The 17,746-nt window shown below is 45.0% G+C and overlaps 1 protein-coding gene across 1 annotated transcript; it reads left to right on the plus strand.

Annotated features, from left to right (window-relative positions):
- The first annotated feature begins 4,845 nt into the window (after positions 1–4,845).
- On the plus strand, positions 4,846–7,829 carry LOC138356951 (mucin-19-like). The gene is made up of 2 exons (XM_069313486.1): positions 4,846–5,268; positions 6,237–7,829. Exons 1-2 carry the CDS (start codon positions 4,846–4,848, stop codon positions 7,827–7,829), a joined length of 2,016 nt encoding a protein of 671 aa, XP_069169587.1.
- Positions 7,830–17,746: the final 9,917 nt, after the last annotated feature.

Below are 17,746 nucleotides of genomic sequence, written 5' to 3' on the forward strand. Positions count from 1 at the left end.
GATGATCTGAAAGTACTTTTACACGCAGCGTCTAGTCTCAGGAAGTATCCAACTGTGGACAGACTTGTATGCAGACGCTATAGTCAAAGGTCAGCACTCACATATGTGACAGAGCGTCGCTGGTACAAGTTTACACAGAAGCATGCAGAAGGGGAAAACTGTGATGACCAAACCACACATCAGAAGATGGAGAAACGACGACGTTTTGGTCCATCCGACCATTATCAGGTGGAGTGACTTGATGGTCCAGGACGGACCGAAACGTAGTCGTTTCTCTTGTTTCTTCCGACGTGTGGTTTGGTCATCATATATTCAGCCTCGTTGTTGTGACTCATCATCTGCATAGGGGTAAACTACCTCTAACCCATTGAACACTTACGCCGGTAATACCAGGAGTGACCAGGTGACCATGATGTGGGATGTCACTGATGCTCCACAGCCACAGTGTCCATCCCCAACACTATGGGTGGAAGGAGGCAGAGTGAAGACTGTCACCCATATGGTGCATATTCATCTCACCCTCCACCACAACCTATCCTACTGCTGATCACATTCTCATATCAGAAGGGCCGAACACTGGGAAGTGTAGCTGCCTCAGTGGGACTTGACCATGCACAGAACTGTGGTTGTGCTGAACACTGTGGCAACACAGCACAGAACTGTGGTTGTGGTGAACACTGTGGCAACACAGCACAGAACTGTGGTTGTGGTGAACACTGTGGCAACACAGCACAGAACTGTGCTTGTGGTGAACACTGTGGCAACACAGCACAGAACATCGACACATCTCACGTTCTGGGTATAAAGGATGCGTCTGGTGAACACTCACTGTAAAAGGCATTCTTTCTGAGAAAGAACTGTTCATAAATGAGATAATTGTCATTTTACATTTGTATCGTGCTGATGTGCTGTTATTTTTATATAGCCTCATATGTTTCTTTTCAACAGATGAAGACAAAAAGCCTGACTTAAAAGTATATTTACAATTTTCTTCTATTTTATCATGGAAATTCAAATATGAATTCTTGTAAAAGTCTATAATTCATATCACGTCCATTTCATATCACAAAGTGCCATATGGTTCCTTAGAATGCTAAGATAATCATACATTGGGTAACAATATATGTTAGTTATCTGTATGACATTTTATGTCAAAAATCTAAATTGTAATTTTCCATAAAAACCTCACTTAGTACTGTTTAGACCACCATTCTCTACAACACCAAAACAGAAGGTTAACTTTAACATTTCATGAGCACAGAATAACATAACTCCCACTGTATAGTCCGTCACTTTCAACGGTTAAGTGACGATTCTTTCGCAAGTCCTGGAGGGGAGGCCATGCTTGTGTGTGCTTAACTCTCACATGTAAGTTACTTAAACTCATGTTCTACATATCACGTCTATATTCCAGAAGATGTGTGCTCTTGACGTTGATTTTATATCATATTATATATATTATATATATATATATATATATATATATATATATATATATATATATATTATATATATATATATATATTATATTATATATATATATATATATATATATATATATATATATATATATATATATATATATATATATATAACAAAAGTCACTAACGCCTAGATGGAGTCATCCTGCAGCCATGGAGGGAAGATAAACAGGTCGTGTGGGACTACACGTGTGCGTCTACGTTGGATGATATCTACCTACCTCACAGTACAGTTGAGGGAGGCGGGGCGACCACCTTCAGGGAGACTCAGGAAACCAACAAGTACAGGCACCTAGAATGTTGTTACAGGTTCGTGCAGATAGGCTCTGAGACTCTGGGCGCCTGGGGTAAATGTGCACTTAAGTTCCTAAACGAGGTGGACGAGGAACTCATTACGCTAACCAAAGGCTCAAGAACATCCAGTTTCCTATTCCAGCGCCTCAGTGTCACCGCAACAGTGATTGTTATATGTGTGTGTGTGTGTGTGTGTTTTCTCTGTTAACTGTAACACAATGTAATAAAATAAAAAAGGTCATATTGAATAAAAAAAAGTCATATAGAATAAAATAAGAAAAAATAGTAGGGGTGGTAGGAGGAGAAAATTTTAAAATGTTCAATGAGAATCAACAAGATCTCTGAATACTCTTTATTCTCTTCTCCGAGGCTATGGGTCCATACAATAACACCAGAGCTGGTACCCATATTATATATATATATATATATATATATATATATATATATATATATATATATATATATATATATATATATATATATGTGTGTGTGTGTGTGTGTGTGTGTGTGTGTGTGTGTGTGTGTGTGTGTGTGTGTGTGTGTGTGTGTGTGTGTGTGTGTGTGTCTGCGTGTGCGAGTGTGAGTGTGAACAAGCTTAAATGGTCCCCAAGCATATATGTGAAGAAAAACTCCACACCCCAAAAGTGACTCGAACCCGGACCGCCAGGAGCACATTGCAACTGGGGTACACGGTGCCTTAAACCACTCGACCATCAGTGACCGTACATAAGGTGGTGATAGCCGAGGCTATTTGAACCACCACCCCGACGGCACTTTGATGGTAATCTTGGGCATGTTTTTCCCCGTCACAGATATGACATGTATACATTATGTATAATAAAACCCGCTCGGTTGCAAATGGAACGTTGTGTTAAAGTTTCAAAGCAATCGGTGAAGAACTTTCGGAGAATAACGAATTTGTTCAAACGAACATTTATATTTTTATTTATAAAGATATTAGTATATTTTGGTAGCAATCTTTCTTATAGACAAATGTTGTTGAATATGACCGAAAGGGTAAGATTAAAGATTCTTTCACGAATCTTCTCAACATTATTTATGTTTTTCTTCATTGTCGAGGGAAGCTGAAAAATTAACTCTCCAAAGTTCAGTTTCACACTATATTATGGTCTGACGCCTAGGAATGCATTATGCAAGGCACTCCCTTACATTTTCAAAGACAAATTTACCATGCCTTTGAAAAAGCTTATATACTCTCGGGGTTAGGTGGTTCAGGACGTGATTGAGATGAATAAGTGGAGAAACAAAATGGATATTAATAGGTTATTCAATGTATGAACATAAGCAGCTTTTGTTCTTGTTTCTACTGTTTCTCTGTTGGTTCGTGGTCTTGAAGTGGGTAGAATGTTATTATGTGATAACTGGCTGTTGATTGTTAGTCCTGACTTTTTGATGTGTAGGGCCTCGCTGATGTCGAGTCTCCTGTTGTCGTTGAACCTGTCGATAATTTCTCTGATGTTTGTTAAGATTTCTCTGGTGATGGTCTGGTTGTGTGAGGAATTTATATACTTCTTGCTGGAGCCCTGTTGTTTGTGCATTATTAATCGCCTAGAGAGAGACATTGTTGTCTTGCCTATATACTGAGATCTTTGGGGCTGACAGTCCCCAAGTGGGCATGTGAAGGCATAGACGTCGTTGGTCTCTTTTTAAGTCGTTCTGTTTGGTGTCTGGAGAGTTCTTCATAAGTAGGATGGCGGACTTCTTGTTTTTGTAGTAAATTGTTAATTGTATCTTCTGATTGGTGTCTGTGGGGATAACGTTCCCATCAGTAATATCTTTCAGAACTCTTTCTTCCGTTTTATAAGCCGTGGAAAAGTAGTTCCTTTAAAACAATCTAATAGCGGGTACAGGTGCTGTGTTAGCTGATTCTTCAGAGCGTGTCACCTTCCTTTTAATGTCTTCAACATAACCGTTAGAGAAGCCATTATTGACTAGGTCCCGCCTTACTCTGCAGAGCCTCGTCGACCTGCTTCCAACCAGAGCTGTGAGTGAGAGCTCGGTCGACGTAGGAGTTGACAACACTCCGCTTGTACCTGTTCGGGCAGTCACTAATGGCATTAAGGCACATTATAAAACATTAAGGAACATTATAATTATTCCTCCGGCTTATAAAACGGAGGAAAGAGTTCTGATAATAGTAGTTAACTAAGTGTTTGTTCCTGCACATAGAGGCCCAACGGCTCCAATAGTGATTACACCACACCCAATAGTGATTAAATTAGGATCTAGCGTTCCTAATTTAATCACGATCTCCATTCTTCTTCGATTATCCATGCTGATTAGTAATTATCCTCTCAGGCTCAATAATCTCATTCATCTCTTTCACCTCAAAGTTCAATCATTATATTCCACAAAAAAGAGTTGAGTAATTTTGGGAGTTAATTAATGGGTAATGTGGCCGATCCTATTGGCTGATAATGATCAGCCATCACCAGGGTGCTGAGGGGGGGAGGGAGGGAGAGAGAGAGAGAGAGAGAGAGAGAGAGAGAGAGAGAGAGAGAGAGAGAGAGAGAGAGAGAGAGAGAGAGAGAGAGAGAGAGAGAGAGAGAGAGAGAGAGACAGACAGACAGAGACAGGAGAGAGGGAAGAGGGAAAGAGAGAAGTAGAGGGAAAGAGAGAAGTAGAGGTAAAGAGATGGAGGTATAGAGAGAGGTAATGAGGTAGAGAGAAAGGTAGGAAGAGAGGTAGAGAATATAATTGACTGAATTTTATTGTGTCAAAATATTGTGATAGGTGTAGCCGGTGGGCAGTATCATAACATTGTGGCGTGGTGGTCAGAGTGTGACTCTGGAACACTGTAATTCTGGTGACCCCGACCAGCCTATGTTCATCCCGCACCCCGGACCATTCTCCCAGCAAATAATACTGATGCTAACCCCGAGCATCTGCCCTCGATCTTTGGACAAACACTATCTCTTATAGGGTAGATGTTTGCTTGACTGCCCCCTCTTTCCCCTCGGGCTTATATGTTATTATGTGGCTCACGACATCTGTACATTGAGTGATTGCGGTGTGTGTATATTGTGATTGATGGAGGTCGTTTACGAATATGTTAAATAACACAGGACTTAGTCAGAAGTCTTGCGGAACTCCACTTGTCGGAGTCAAGGTCAGAGCATTTATCCCGTTGAAGCAGGGAGTGGTGCGTCTGTGCTTCTTGAAGCAGGGAGTGGTGCGTCTGTGCTTCTTGAAGCAGGGAGTGGTGCGTCTGTGCTTCTTGAAGCAGGGAGTGGTGCGTCTGTGCTTCTTGAAGCAGGGAGTGGTGCGTCTGTGCTTCTTGAAGCAGGGAGAGCTGCGTCTGTGCTTCTTGAAGCAGGGAGAGCTGCGTCTGTGCTTCTTGAAGCAGGGAGTGATGCGTCGGTGCTTCTTGAAGCAGGGAGTGGTGCGTCGGTGCTTCTTGAAGCAGGGAGTGGTGCGTCTGTGCTTCTTGAAGCAGGGAGTGGTGCGTCTGTGCTTCTTGAAGCAGGGAGTGGTGCGTCCGTGCTTCTTGAAGAGTCCTCTCGGAATCATTAGAGTCCAGTGTTGGGAGTCTGTCGGGTTGACCACAAGTGCGTCGTGTCAGAGGCTGTCAAGTCCTTGTGCACATCTCTTGTTGCTCTCTGAACGCATTTACAACAACGTAAGTATTCAACAACCACAACACAACTACTGAACAACCTCAGCACAACTACTGTACAACCTCAGCACAACTACTCTACAACCTCAGCACAACTACTGAACAACATCAACACAACTACTGAACAACATCAGCACAACTACTGTACAACCTCAGCACAACTACTCTACAACCTCAGCACAACTACTGAACAACATCAACACAACTACTGAACAACCTCAGCACAACTACTGAACAACCTCAGCACAACTACTGAACAACCTCAGCACAACTACTGAACAACCTCAGCACAACTACTGAACAACCTCAACACAACTACTGAACAACCTCAACACAACTACTGAACAACATCAACACAACTACTGAACAACCTCAGCACAACTACTGAACAACATCAGCACAACTACTGAACAACCTCAGCACAACTACTGTACAACCTCAGCACAACTACTGAACAACCTCAGCACAACTACTGAACAACCTCAGCACAACTACTGAACAACATCAACACAACTACTGAACAACCTCAGCACAACTACTGAACAACATCAACACAACTACTGAACAACCTCAGCACAACTACTGAACAACCTCAGCATAAGTACTGAACAACCTCAGCACAACTACTGTACAACCTCAGCACAACTACTGAACAACCTCAGCACAACTACTGAACAACATCAACACAACTACTGAACAACCTCAGCATAAGTACTGAACAACCTCAGCACAACTACTGTACAACCTCAGCACAACTACTGAACAACATCAACACAACTACTGAACAACATCAACACAACTACTGTAAGTCACAATGAAGACAGGTAAGCCTCGACGTCACGGACGCCGGGGGTGACACCTGTGGTCGGTGCCACGCAGTAAACCTCTCCCTCGACGTCACGGACGCCGGGGGTGACACCTGTGGTTGGTGCCACGCAGTAAACCTCTCCCTCGACGTCACGGACGCCGGGGGTGACACCTGTGGTCGGTGCCACGCAGTAAACCTCTCCCTCGACGTCACGGACGCCGGGGGTGACACCTGTGGTCGGTGCCACGCAGTAAACCTCTCCCTCGACGTTACGGACGCCGGGGGTGACACCTGTGGTCGGTGCCACGCAGTAAACCTCTCCCTCGACGTCACGGACGCCGGGGGTGACACCTGTGGTCGGTGCCACGCAGTAAACCTCTCCCTCGACGTCACGGACGCCGGGGGTGACACCTGTGGTCGGTGCCACGCAGTAAACCTCTCCCTCGACGTCACGGACGCCGGGGGTGACACCTGTGGTCGGTGCCACGCAGTAAACCTCTCCCTCGACGTCACGGACGCCGGGGGTGACACCTGTGGTCGGTGCCACGCAGTAAACCTCTCCCTCGACGTTACGGACGCCGGGGGTGACACCTGTGGTCGGTGCCACGCAGTAAACCTCTCCCTCGACGTCACGGACGCCGGGGGTGACACCTGTGGTCGGTGCCACGCAGTAAACCTCTCCCTCGACGTTACGGACGCCGGGGGTGACACCTGTGGTCAGGGCCACGCAGTAAACCTCTCCCTCGACGTCACGGACGCCGGGGGTGACACCTGTGGTCGGTGCCACGCAGTAAACCTCTCCCTCGACGTCACGGACGCCGGGGGTGACACCTGTGGTCGGTGCCACGCAGTAAACCTCTCCCTCGACGTCACGGACGCCGGGGGTGACACCTGTGGTCGGTGCCACGCAGTAAACCTCTCCCTCGACGTTACGGACGCCGGGGGTGACACCTGTGGTCGGTGCCACGCAGTAAACCTCTCCCTCGACGTCACGGACGCCGGGGGTGACACCTGTGGTCGGTGCCACGCAGTAAACCTCTCCCTCGACGTCACGGACGCCGGGGGTGACACCTGTGGTCGGTGCCACGCAGTAAACCTCTCCCTCGACGTCACGGACGCCGGGGGTGACACCTGTGGTCGGTGCCACGCAGTAAACCTCTCCCTCGACGTCACGGACGCCGGGGGTGACACCTGTGGTCGGTGCCACGCAGTAAACCTCTCCCTCGACGTCACGGACGCCGGGGGTGACACCTGTGGTCGGGGCCACGCAGTAAACCTCTCCCTCGACGTCACGGACGCCGGGGGTGACACCTGTGGTCGGTGCCACACAGTAAACCTCTCCCTCGACGTCACGGACGCCGGGGGTGACACCTGTGGTCGGTGCCACGCAGTAAACCTCTCCCTCGACGTCACGGACGCCGGGGGTGACACCTGTGGTCGGGGCCACGCAGTAAACCTCTCCCTCGACGTCACGGACGCCGGGGGTGACACCTGTGGTCGGTGCCACGCAGTAAACCTCTCCCTCGACGTCACGGACGCCGGGGGTGACACCTGTGGTTGGTGCCACGCAGTAAACCTCTCCCTCGACGTCACGGACGCCAGGGGGTGACACCTGTGGTTGGTGCCACGCAGTAAACCTCTCCCTCGACGTTACGGACGCCATTCCAGTGGAGATTTAGGAGTCGATCTCACCCAAGTGATGCTGAAAAGATATTGGAGAGTTCTCTGAGCCTTGCGAGCCTTCGTCGCCCCATTACCCTCTGGAAGAGACATATCGGATATTTATCGGTACCGCCAAGATATACAGACCAGTTTCCGTAGTCGTCAATTACTCAAGTAACTAAATCTGAGTAAACTTTTTTACATATTCGCAAAGCGCTTTAATTTCAGTAAAATAGTTTGGTTTACAGTGAATGGCGTTTTCTGCAACATGGGAGACGAGGCTTGAAGCCGCTCACGTCTGGTTAGTCAGCTCGTGTCAGAGGCTGTCCCTCCTACTCCAGCAGACACCTGCCGAGGCGCCGGGATAAGACTATACTGACGCAGGTTCAAGTCTTTTGTAGTGCTTCGATCATTTATATTGGTGGTGCTACTTGCCCATAACGCACTTGATGGCTGTCAAGTATAAACCTTGACAATCACTGTGGTGGTGGCTGTCAGGTGTAAACCTTGACAACACTGGTGGTGGAGGCTGTCAGGTATAAACCTTGACAACACTAGTGGTTGAGGCTGTCAGGTGTAAACCTTGACAACACTGTGGTGGTGGTGGCTGTCAGGTGTAAACCTTGACAACACTGGTGGTGGAGGCTGTCAGGTGTAAACCTTGACAACACTAGTGGTTGAGGCTGTCAGGTGTAAACCTTGACAACACTGTGGTGGTGGCGGCTGTCAGGTGTAAACCTTGGCAAACACTGTGGTGGTGGCGGCTGTCAGGTGTAAACCTTGACAAACACTGTGGTGGTGGTGGCTGTCAGGTGTAAACCTTGACAAACACTGTGGTGGTGGTGGCTGTCAGGTGTAAACCTTGACAACACTGTGGTGGTGGCGGCTGTCAGGTGTAAACCTTGACAAACACTGTGGTGGGGGCGGCTGTCAGGTGTAAACCTTGACAAACACTGTGGTGGTGGTGGCTGTCAGGTGTAAACCTTGACAAACACTGTGGTGGTGGTGGCTGTCAGGTGTAAACCTTGACAACACTGTGGTGGTGGTGGCTGTCAGGTGTAAACCTTGACAACACTGTGGTGGTGGCGGCTGTCAGGTGTAAACCTTGACAAACACTGTGGTGGTGGCGGCTGTCAGGTGTAAACCTTGACAAACACTGTGGTGGTGGTGGCTGTCAGGTGTAAACCTTGACAAACACTGTGGTGGTGGCGGCTGTCAGGTGTAAACCTTGACAACACTGTGGTGGTGGTGGCTGTCAGGTGTAAACCTTGACAAACACTGTGATGGTGGCGGCTGTCAGGTGTAAACCTTGACAAACACTGTGGTGGGGGCGGCTGTCAGGTGTAAACCTTGACAAACACTGTGGTGGGGGCGGCTGTCAGGTGTAAACCTTGACAAACACTGTGGTGGGGGCGGCTGTCAGGTGTAAACCTTGACAAACACTGTGGTGGGGGCGGCTGTCAGGTGTAAACCTTGACAAACACTGTGGTGGTGGCGGCTGTCAGGTGTAAACCTTGACAAACACTGTGGTGGGGGCGGCTGTCAGGTATAAACCTTGACAAACACAACCACACGGTGGAAGCTGCCGCCCGTAACCCGGATGGAAAGCTTCAACTCGACTCGTCCCTCGGTACTAACGTCACACTCAACAGCTCTTGAAGCTTGAAGCTTTCGTGAGTCAAGCTTCCGCGCGAGGTACAACTACTTTACTCTAGCTTTATACAGAGCTTAGATTCGTGTTCTATTGGCTTTGTCTTCTAATGTTTAAATTACAAATATTATATTTATTGTTTCTGTTGGCGATTGTTTGTATTTGAAGCACGTGGTTAAAACATTTTCAAAGTTGTGGTTCGAACAGAGGTCGTCCTCGAAGCACTGTTCGAGAAATGTTCGAACAAGTTACGACTCGTATGTAAACCGTTTTCGGTCATAAACAGGGAGTTTGGCGGCTGGATTAATGATTATTTGGCCTTTGTTTAGTCGCTGGCCAGCTGCCGTTGAGACAGGAGTCGCTGGCCAGCTGCCGTCGAGACAGGAGTCGCTGGCCAGCTGCCGTCGAGATAGGAGTCGCTACCCAGCTGCCGTCGAGACAGGACGTATCCCAGGCCAGCCAGGCCAGCCAGGCGAGGGCATAGATCTCACTTCCCAACACTTCAAAATGATGCAAGAAGCATCAAGAGAGAGAAAATAACCACACATTCACACTCAGAGTAACCCACCCACCAAATCGCTTCCTTCTTCCTCCTCCACCTTCCTCTCTATCTTTCTCTCCCTCCTGTCAATAAATCACCTCACTCCTTCATTACCTCCACGCCACCACCCTCACTGGCACTAACCATATAACAATCCCCGCTCAAGCAGACTGTAGTGAATGCCTCGACAAATCAGTAATATATCAGGAGGAATACAACTCTGGACAGTTTTCTCCCGGCCCTTGTAGCAGGGTCGGGCTATATTAGGGGTCACACCTAGTGCTGTACTAGGAATTGTTGTAGTAAAGCTCCTCTCCGTTCATCAGCTAACTAGTAACTAACAGCTTACACAGGTCACTATTCACCCTCACCTTTGCCTTCAGCATGACGTTTAAAATCAAATTTTGGTTCAGAGAAACTGGAAAGCTAAGCTTACAGGAAAACACTGACGCTCAAGGCAATGTTGTTGTTGTAGCAGCAGTTGAATTCGTCCCATTCAGTAATGGAGCAATAATTCTCCTTTCGAATAAAGACGATCTCCTGAGCGTCTTAAACTCAGACCTCCAGCATGGACCACTACAAGCAAACATCTCACCAATATTAAGAGTTACAACCGAGAGGACAGTTGCTGTTGAATGACTACTATTTGACAGCTAACAACACAGATGATGACTTTATCAAAGAAGTTCGTTAGTGTCTCGCAGTTCTCATATATAAAATCATCTTTATGACGGAAGGTGCAGTTTGCCTGAAGTGTTCATCCTGCCGGTGACTGTACCAGTATTATTGTTAAGAGGCGTCACCGTCACGCCTCAGTGTTGGCAACGACCAGGTCTGTAGTGTGTGTGTTGACTTGTGGTGGAGATAGTGGGACAAGGTCTGTAGTGTGTTTGTTGACTTGTGGTGGAGATAGTGGGACAAGGTCTGAAGTGTGTGTGTTGACTTGTGGTGGAGATAGTGGGACAAGGTCTGTAGTGTGTTTGTTGACTTGTGGTGGAGATAGTGGGACAAGGTCTGAAGTGTGTGTGTTGACTTGTGGTGGAGATAGTGGGACAAGGTCTGTAGTGTGTGTGTTGACTTGTGGTGGAGATAGTGGGACAAGGTCTGTAGTGTGTGTGTTGACTTGTGGTGGAGATAGTGGGACAAGGTCTGTAGTGTGTGTGTTGACTTGTGGTGGAGATAGTGGGACCAGGTCTGAAGTGTGTGTGTTGACTTGTGGTGGAGATAGTGGGACAAGGTCTGTAGTGTGTGTGTTGACTTGTGGTGGAGATAGTGGGACCAGGTCTGAAGTGTGTGTGTTGACTTGTGGTGGAGATAGTGGGACAAGGTCTGAAGTGTGTGTGTTGACTTGTGGTGGAGATAGTGGGACAAGGTCTGAAGTGTGTTTGTTGACTTGTGGTGGAGATAGTGGGACAAGGTCTGAAGTATGTGTGTTGACTTCTTGTTGTTGTTGTTGTTTAAGATTCAGCTACACGGAACAAAAGTCCCAAGCAGCATGGGCTATGGTGAGCCCTACAACTTGTGTGTAGACTTGTGCTGGAGACAGAGCCGTGTGTTAGAGGGAGACTTGCCTCACTGTGGGCGGGATGTGGTGCTTATGGCGGCACCTATATACAAAATAAACAACACATAAAATCAACGCTTCACGCTAAAATTATCAATCGAAACAAACTTAAGAAAATGAGGCAGAAGAAAAAGTGATCAAATATTACCAACCCGCTCACTTGGCAGCACCAAGTGAGCGGGTTCGAATTCCTCTAATATCTCTAACTGTTTTTTTCTCAAGGAATCAAGTACTCAGGCAAGAAGTCAGTGCCCTCAGCTATGGTTGAGCTGAGCTTCAACATAACACAATGTTAAATGCTTCAGATTTTATCATGTTACTAACAATAATATTGAAGAAACCATTAGTGCATTATATGATCAGGAGTCTATACGTACGGGTCTGTACCAAACCAAGCTACCCAAAATACTACACAGTCTCTTGTATGACCCAAACTGAAAAAAAGAAAAAAATTGTCAAGGACAAACAAGCCTAAACAACCAAACACAACTTGTACCATAACAAAATTCATACCAACAACCATCCAACGTCTTGTCAACTACAACTCTCTCACAAAGATCACTCCCAGACAAACTCCTCAACCACTATCAACTCAACAACTCACGAACTAATACTTATTTCCATTGCAAAGAGAATTTGCGAAAAATTATTATATCTTGTTCATTCAGACTACTAGCAGTCTGTTGACAGAAAAGCAACCTTCAAACTGATGATATTCCTGACGAATTGATGTCATCAACTCCACAAATTCCCACATGAATATCTCCAACCCAAAGCAGGGCTCCGGTAGCCCCATACAAGCAACTCAGACACAACTCTGGAAACTCAGAAACAACAGTGCTGGTAAAGTCCAACCACGAAACCCTCTATAAAAACGAGAAATATATTAACTTGCAACAATTGCAACCCGTTCTCGCAAATTTAATAAGTCAATATTGACTTATTAAATATGTGCATAGGTGACATACTTAACATAATAGATACCCTTAAAAAGATTCATAGAAAACACCGTCCTTACCTAACCTACTTAGTATGTTAAGATTAGCATCTTATTGCTTCGTAATTACAATTATTACCTAACCTATAATAGGTATAGGTTAAGTAATAATTGTAATTACAAAGCAATAAGATGCTTATCTTAAGATACTAACAAGGTTAGGTTAGGTCGGTGTTTTCTATGAATCTTTTTAAGGGTATCTATTATGTTTAGTATATCACCTATGCACGTAGTTAATAAGTCAATATTGACTTTACGAATTTGCGAGAACAGGTTGAACAATTGTGAGTTGCCTGATCAAACAACACCAGACCTAGTCTAACATGGACCAGGAATTACATGAAGCAAACATCAAGACAAATGTTTATCCCACTGACTCACCATACGTGCTCTCTGTTCAACAATTCCTCTGAAGCTTAACAAGCTAAATTAACAAACCATCTTGACCGATCACCAATAATGACAAAGCAGATGGCTGAAGAAAGCTTTATTTTATAACACAGTTCCCTCATTAGGTTCCCACATGACAAGAGGTTGACACTATAACTGTTCATTCTCAGGTCCAGTTGGACAAAGGTCTCCGAAAATGTCGTATATCTGTCTGGAAAACAAAACGATAAGTGAATGGGCAGAATATCCCGAACATCTTCACCACACAATGGTTGGTGAACATCTCATTATATTACAGCATAATCCTAACTCTGAAACCCAAGAATGCTTCATTTGCTACTGAAATGGGACAGCATTCGCTACTAAAATGGGGCAGCATTTGCTACTGGAAATGGGGCAGCATTTGCTACTGGAAATGGGACCTTATTTGCCTCTCAAATGGGGCAGCATTTGCTACTCAAATGGGGCAGCATTTGCCTCTCAAATGGGGCAGCATTTGCTACTCAAATGGGGCAGTATTTGCTACTCAAATGGGGCAGTATTTGCTACTCAAATGGGGCAGTATTTGCTACTCAAATGGGTTAGCATTTGCTACTCAAATGGGACAGAATTTGCTACTCAAATGAGGCAGCATTTGCTACTCAAATGGGGCAGAATTTGCTACTCAAATGAGGCAGCATTTGCTACTCAAATGAGGAAGCATTTGCTACTCAAATGGAGCAGCGTTTGCTATTCAAATGGGGCAGCCTTTGCTACTCAAATGGGGCAGCATTTGCTACTCAAATGGGGCAGCTTTTGCTACTCAAATGGGGCAGCGTTTGCTACTCAAATGGGGCAGCATTTGCTACTCAAATGGGGCAGCATTTTGCCTATCTCGCAATCCACTACAAGTGAAGACGAAGGCTCAGAACATGAGGAACAAGATAAACTATATGAACAAGATGAACTATATGAACAAGAGGAACAAGCTCAACAACAAACTTCTCAAGAGAAAACACCGGTTAATTCTAAAAAATAGCAAAAAAATAAAAAAAAAACATTGAATTGATAGTTAAAAATCAGAATAATAAAGATAATTCAACAGTCAAATCACTTATCTAATGAAAACTAAAATGGCAGTAACAAGACATAATCAATGAAATCTATGAAACAATCGTCACTAAAACACAGCTCTGGGCACAAGTTGTAAACGAGATCTAATCAATTCTACAACATGATCAACATCACTACTTGTCTGGTGAAGCAGCATCACTGGTTAATTTTTAATTTTGTATAATAATTTTTTACTGGGTCTCCACCATTACATAGAAAATTACATAAAAAGATCACCATTCTGTATGCGAGTATAGCATATATTTCATGAGCACTGAAACTCACATAACACAGCTCGCATCAGTGTGTAAATCGCTAGCAAAACCCAAGTAGTTGTGCCACTACCTTTAAGTCAACATTACCAGTTATCCCAATCCGAAACCTAGATTTCCTATTTCCTTAACGTACCCTTTGCAGTCTCTCTACTTACTAGCTCTACGGCCATCTAATACTATCTGCTATCCTAGTTGTATCTGTTGGATAGGGTTGTTAGTCAAGATATCTCTTGTAATGGTCTGATTCCTGGACGAAATGTGATATCTTATAGAGCCCCATTGTTTAAGCGTTGTCAGGCGTCATAAAAAGAGGCATGTTCACTTATGTCACCTCTTGATTACCACTTCACTAAGGTCACCTCTTGATTACCACTTCACTAAGGTCACCTCTTGATTACCTCTTCACTAAGGTCACCTCTTGATTACCTCTTCACTAAGGTCACCTCTTGATTACCTCTTCACTAAGGTCACCTCTTGATTACCTCTCCACTAAGGTCACCTCTGATTACCTCTCCACTAAGGTCACCTCTGATTACCTCTCCACTAAGGTCACCTCTGATTACCTTTTCACTAAGGTCACCTCTGATTACCTCTTCACTAAGGTCACCTCTGATTACCTCTTCACTAAGGTCACCTCTGATTACCTCTTCACTAAGGTCACCTCTGATTACCTCTTCACTAAGGTCACCTCTGATTACCTCTTCACTAAGGTCACCTCTGATTACCTCTTCACTAAGGTCACCTCTGATTACCTCTTCACTAAGGTCACCTCTTGATTACCTCTTCACTAAGGTCACCTCTTGATTACCTCTTCACTAAGGTCACCTCTTGATTACCTCTTCACTAAGGTCACCTCTTGATTACCTATTCACTAAGGTCACCTCTTGATTACCTCTTCACTAAGGTCACCTCTTGATTACCTCTTCACTAAGGTCACCTCTTGATTACCTCTTCACTAAGGTCACCTCTTGATTACCTCTTCACTAAGGTCACCTCTGATTACTTCTTCACTAAGGTCACCTCTGATTACCTCTTCACTAAGGTCACCTCTTGATTACCTCTTCACTAAGGTCACCTCTGATTACTTCTTCACTAAGGTCACCTCTTGATTACCTCTTCACTAATGCCTCCTTTGATTTCCTCTTCACTAAGGTCACCTCTTGATTACCTCTTCACTAAGGTCACCTCTGATTACCTCTTCACTAAGGTCACCTCTGATTACCTCTTCACTAAGGTCACCTCTGATTACTTCTTCACTAAGGTCACCTCTTGATTACCTCTTCACTAATGCCTCCTTTGATTTTCTCTTCACTAAGGTCACCTCTGATTACCTCTTCACTAACCTGCTTGATACCTGGTTGATGGGGTTCTGGGAGTTCTTCTACTCCCCAAGCCCAGCCCGAGGCCAGGCGCGACTTGTGAGAGTTTGGTCCACCAGGCTGTTGCTTGGAGCGGCCCGCAGGCCCACATACCCACCACAGCCCGGTTGGTCCGGCACTCCTTGGAGGAATAAATCTAGTTTCCTCTTGAAGATGTCCACGGTTGTTCCGGCAATATTTCTTATGCTTGCTGGGAGGACGTTGAACAACCGTGGACCTCTGATGTTTATACAGTGTTCTCTGATTGTGCCTATGGCACCTCTGCTCTTCACTGGTTCTATTCTGCATTTTCTTCCATATCGTTCACTCCAGTTCGTTGTTATTTTACTGTGTAGATTTGGTACTTGGCCCTCCAGTATCTTCCAGGTGTATATTATTTGATATCTCTCTCGTCTTCTTTCTAGTGAGTACATTTAAAGGGCTTTGAGACGATCCCAATAATTTAGGTGCTTTATCGCGTCTATGCGTGCCGTATATGTTCTCTGTATTCCCTCTATTTCAGCAATCTCTCCTGCTCTGAAGGGGAAAGTGAGTACTGAGCAGTACTCGAGACGGGACAACGCAAGTGACTTGAAGGGTACGACCATTGTGATGGGATCCCTGGATTTGAAAGTTCTCGTAATCCATCCTATCATTTTTCTGGCTGTCGCAATATTTGCTTGGTTATGCTCCTTAAACGTTAGGTCGACAGACATCATTATTCCCAAATCCTTTACATGCTGTTTTCCTACTATGGGTACATTTGATTGTGTTTTATACCCAGTATTATGTTTAAGGTCCTCATTTTTACCGTACCTGAGTACCTGGAATTTTCATACTGATTTTTGTGTCATCTGCAAAGGATGATACAAAGCTGTGACTTGTATTTTTGTCTATTTCTGATATGAGAATAAGGAAAAGCAGCGGTGCAAGGACTGTACCCTGAGGTACAGAGCTATTAACTGCACTTGGACTAGATTTTATATGGTTGACCGTTACTCGCTGAGTCCTGTTTGACAGAAAACTGAGTATCCAGCGTCCTACTTTACCGGTTATTCCTATTGACTTCATTTTGTGTGCTATCACTAAGATCACCTCTGATTACCTCTTCACTAAGGTCACCTCTGATTACCACCAATCAATACATTCATACAGTTAATCATACATCAATATTCAGCACCTTAACATCATAATTATAAACACAGTTCTATTGTCTTAAAGTATCATGATCGATAGTTTTCCTAACTTGTCCTGAAGATCACGGCTCAGTCTCTCTAAATAATTCATTGTTCACATATGTTCATAAACAAAGTTCCTTTGTAACAAAATTGCACATCTAAACATATTTGTTCAGTAACCACATATATTTTACGTCTCACTTTATTTGATATCGTGTTTACAAGTTTATTTTATAGCAATTATCTATGCAGGAAAACTCACCTTTTCATTGTTTATGTCCTACATTTATAGGTACCTCTCTAAGCCTTTTATATTATATTTTATATTATTATAAATTATAAACATAATTTAAGTATTATGACCATACATAAATAATTGTATTTCTCAAAAATTATCCACCCAGAGAGAAGCAATATTTATTGGTATTTTATTGGTGTGTGTAAACTATTGGGAATGTGAGGGAAGTTGGTCCATGGCGGAGAGCTTTGATGTGTGTTCGGCTGGCTGGTGACAGCGCTGCCCCGGGGTCAGGCTGGGCCAAGATAACCTTACAGGAGGCAGCCCGGGGTCAGACGTGATAGTGCTGGCCCAAGATAAGCTTACAGGAGGCAGCCCGGGGTCAGACGTGATAGTGCTGGCCCAAGATAAGCTTACAGGAGGCAGCCCGGGGTCAGACGTGATAGTGCTGGGCAACGAAAAGCTTATAGCAGCCCGGAGTCAGGCATGATAGTGCTGGCCCAAGATAAGCTTACAGGAGGCCGCCCGGAGTCAGGCATGATAGTGCTGGCCCAAGATAAGCTTACAGGAGGCCGCCCGG

This window comes from Procambarus clarkii, chromosome 75, assembly GCF_040958095.1.
Source record: "Procambarus clarkii isolate CNS0578487 chromosome 75, FALCON_Pclarkii_2.0, whole genome shotgun sequence".
In the NCBI taxonomy this organism is placed as follows: domain Eukaryota; kingdom Metazoa; phylum Arthropoda; class Malacostraca; order Decapoda; family Cambaridae; genus Procambarus; species Procambarus clarkii.

Excerpts from the sequence above, each read along its gene's own strand:
- LOC138356951 (XM_069313486.1), top strand. The coding sequence starts at position 4,846 with ATGTTAAATAACACAGGACTTAGTCAGAAGTCTTGCGGAACTCCACTT. Across the intron at positions 5,269-6,236 it reads GCTTCTTGAAGCAGGGAGTG|GTAAGCCTCGACGTCACGGA; the intron begins GTGCGTCCGTGC and ends CAATGAAGACAG.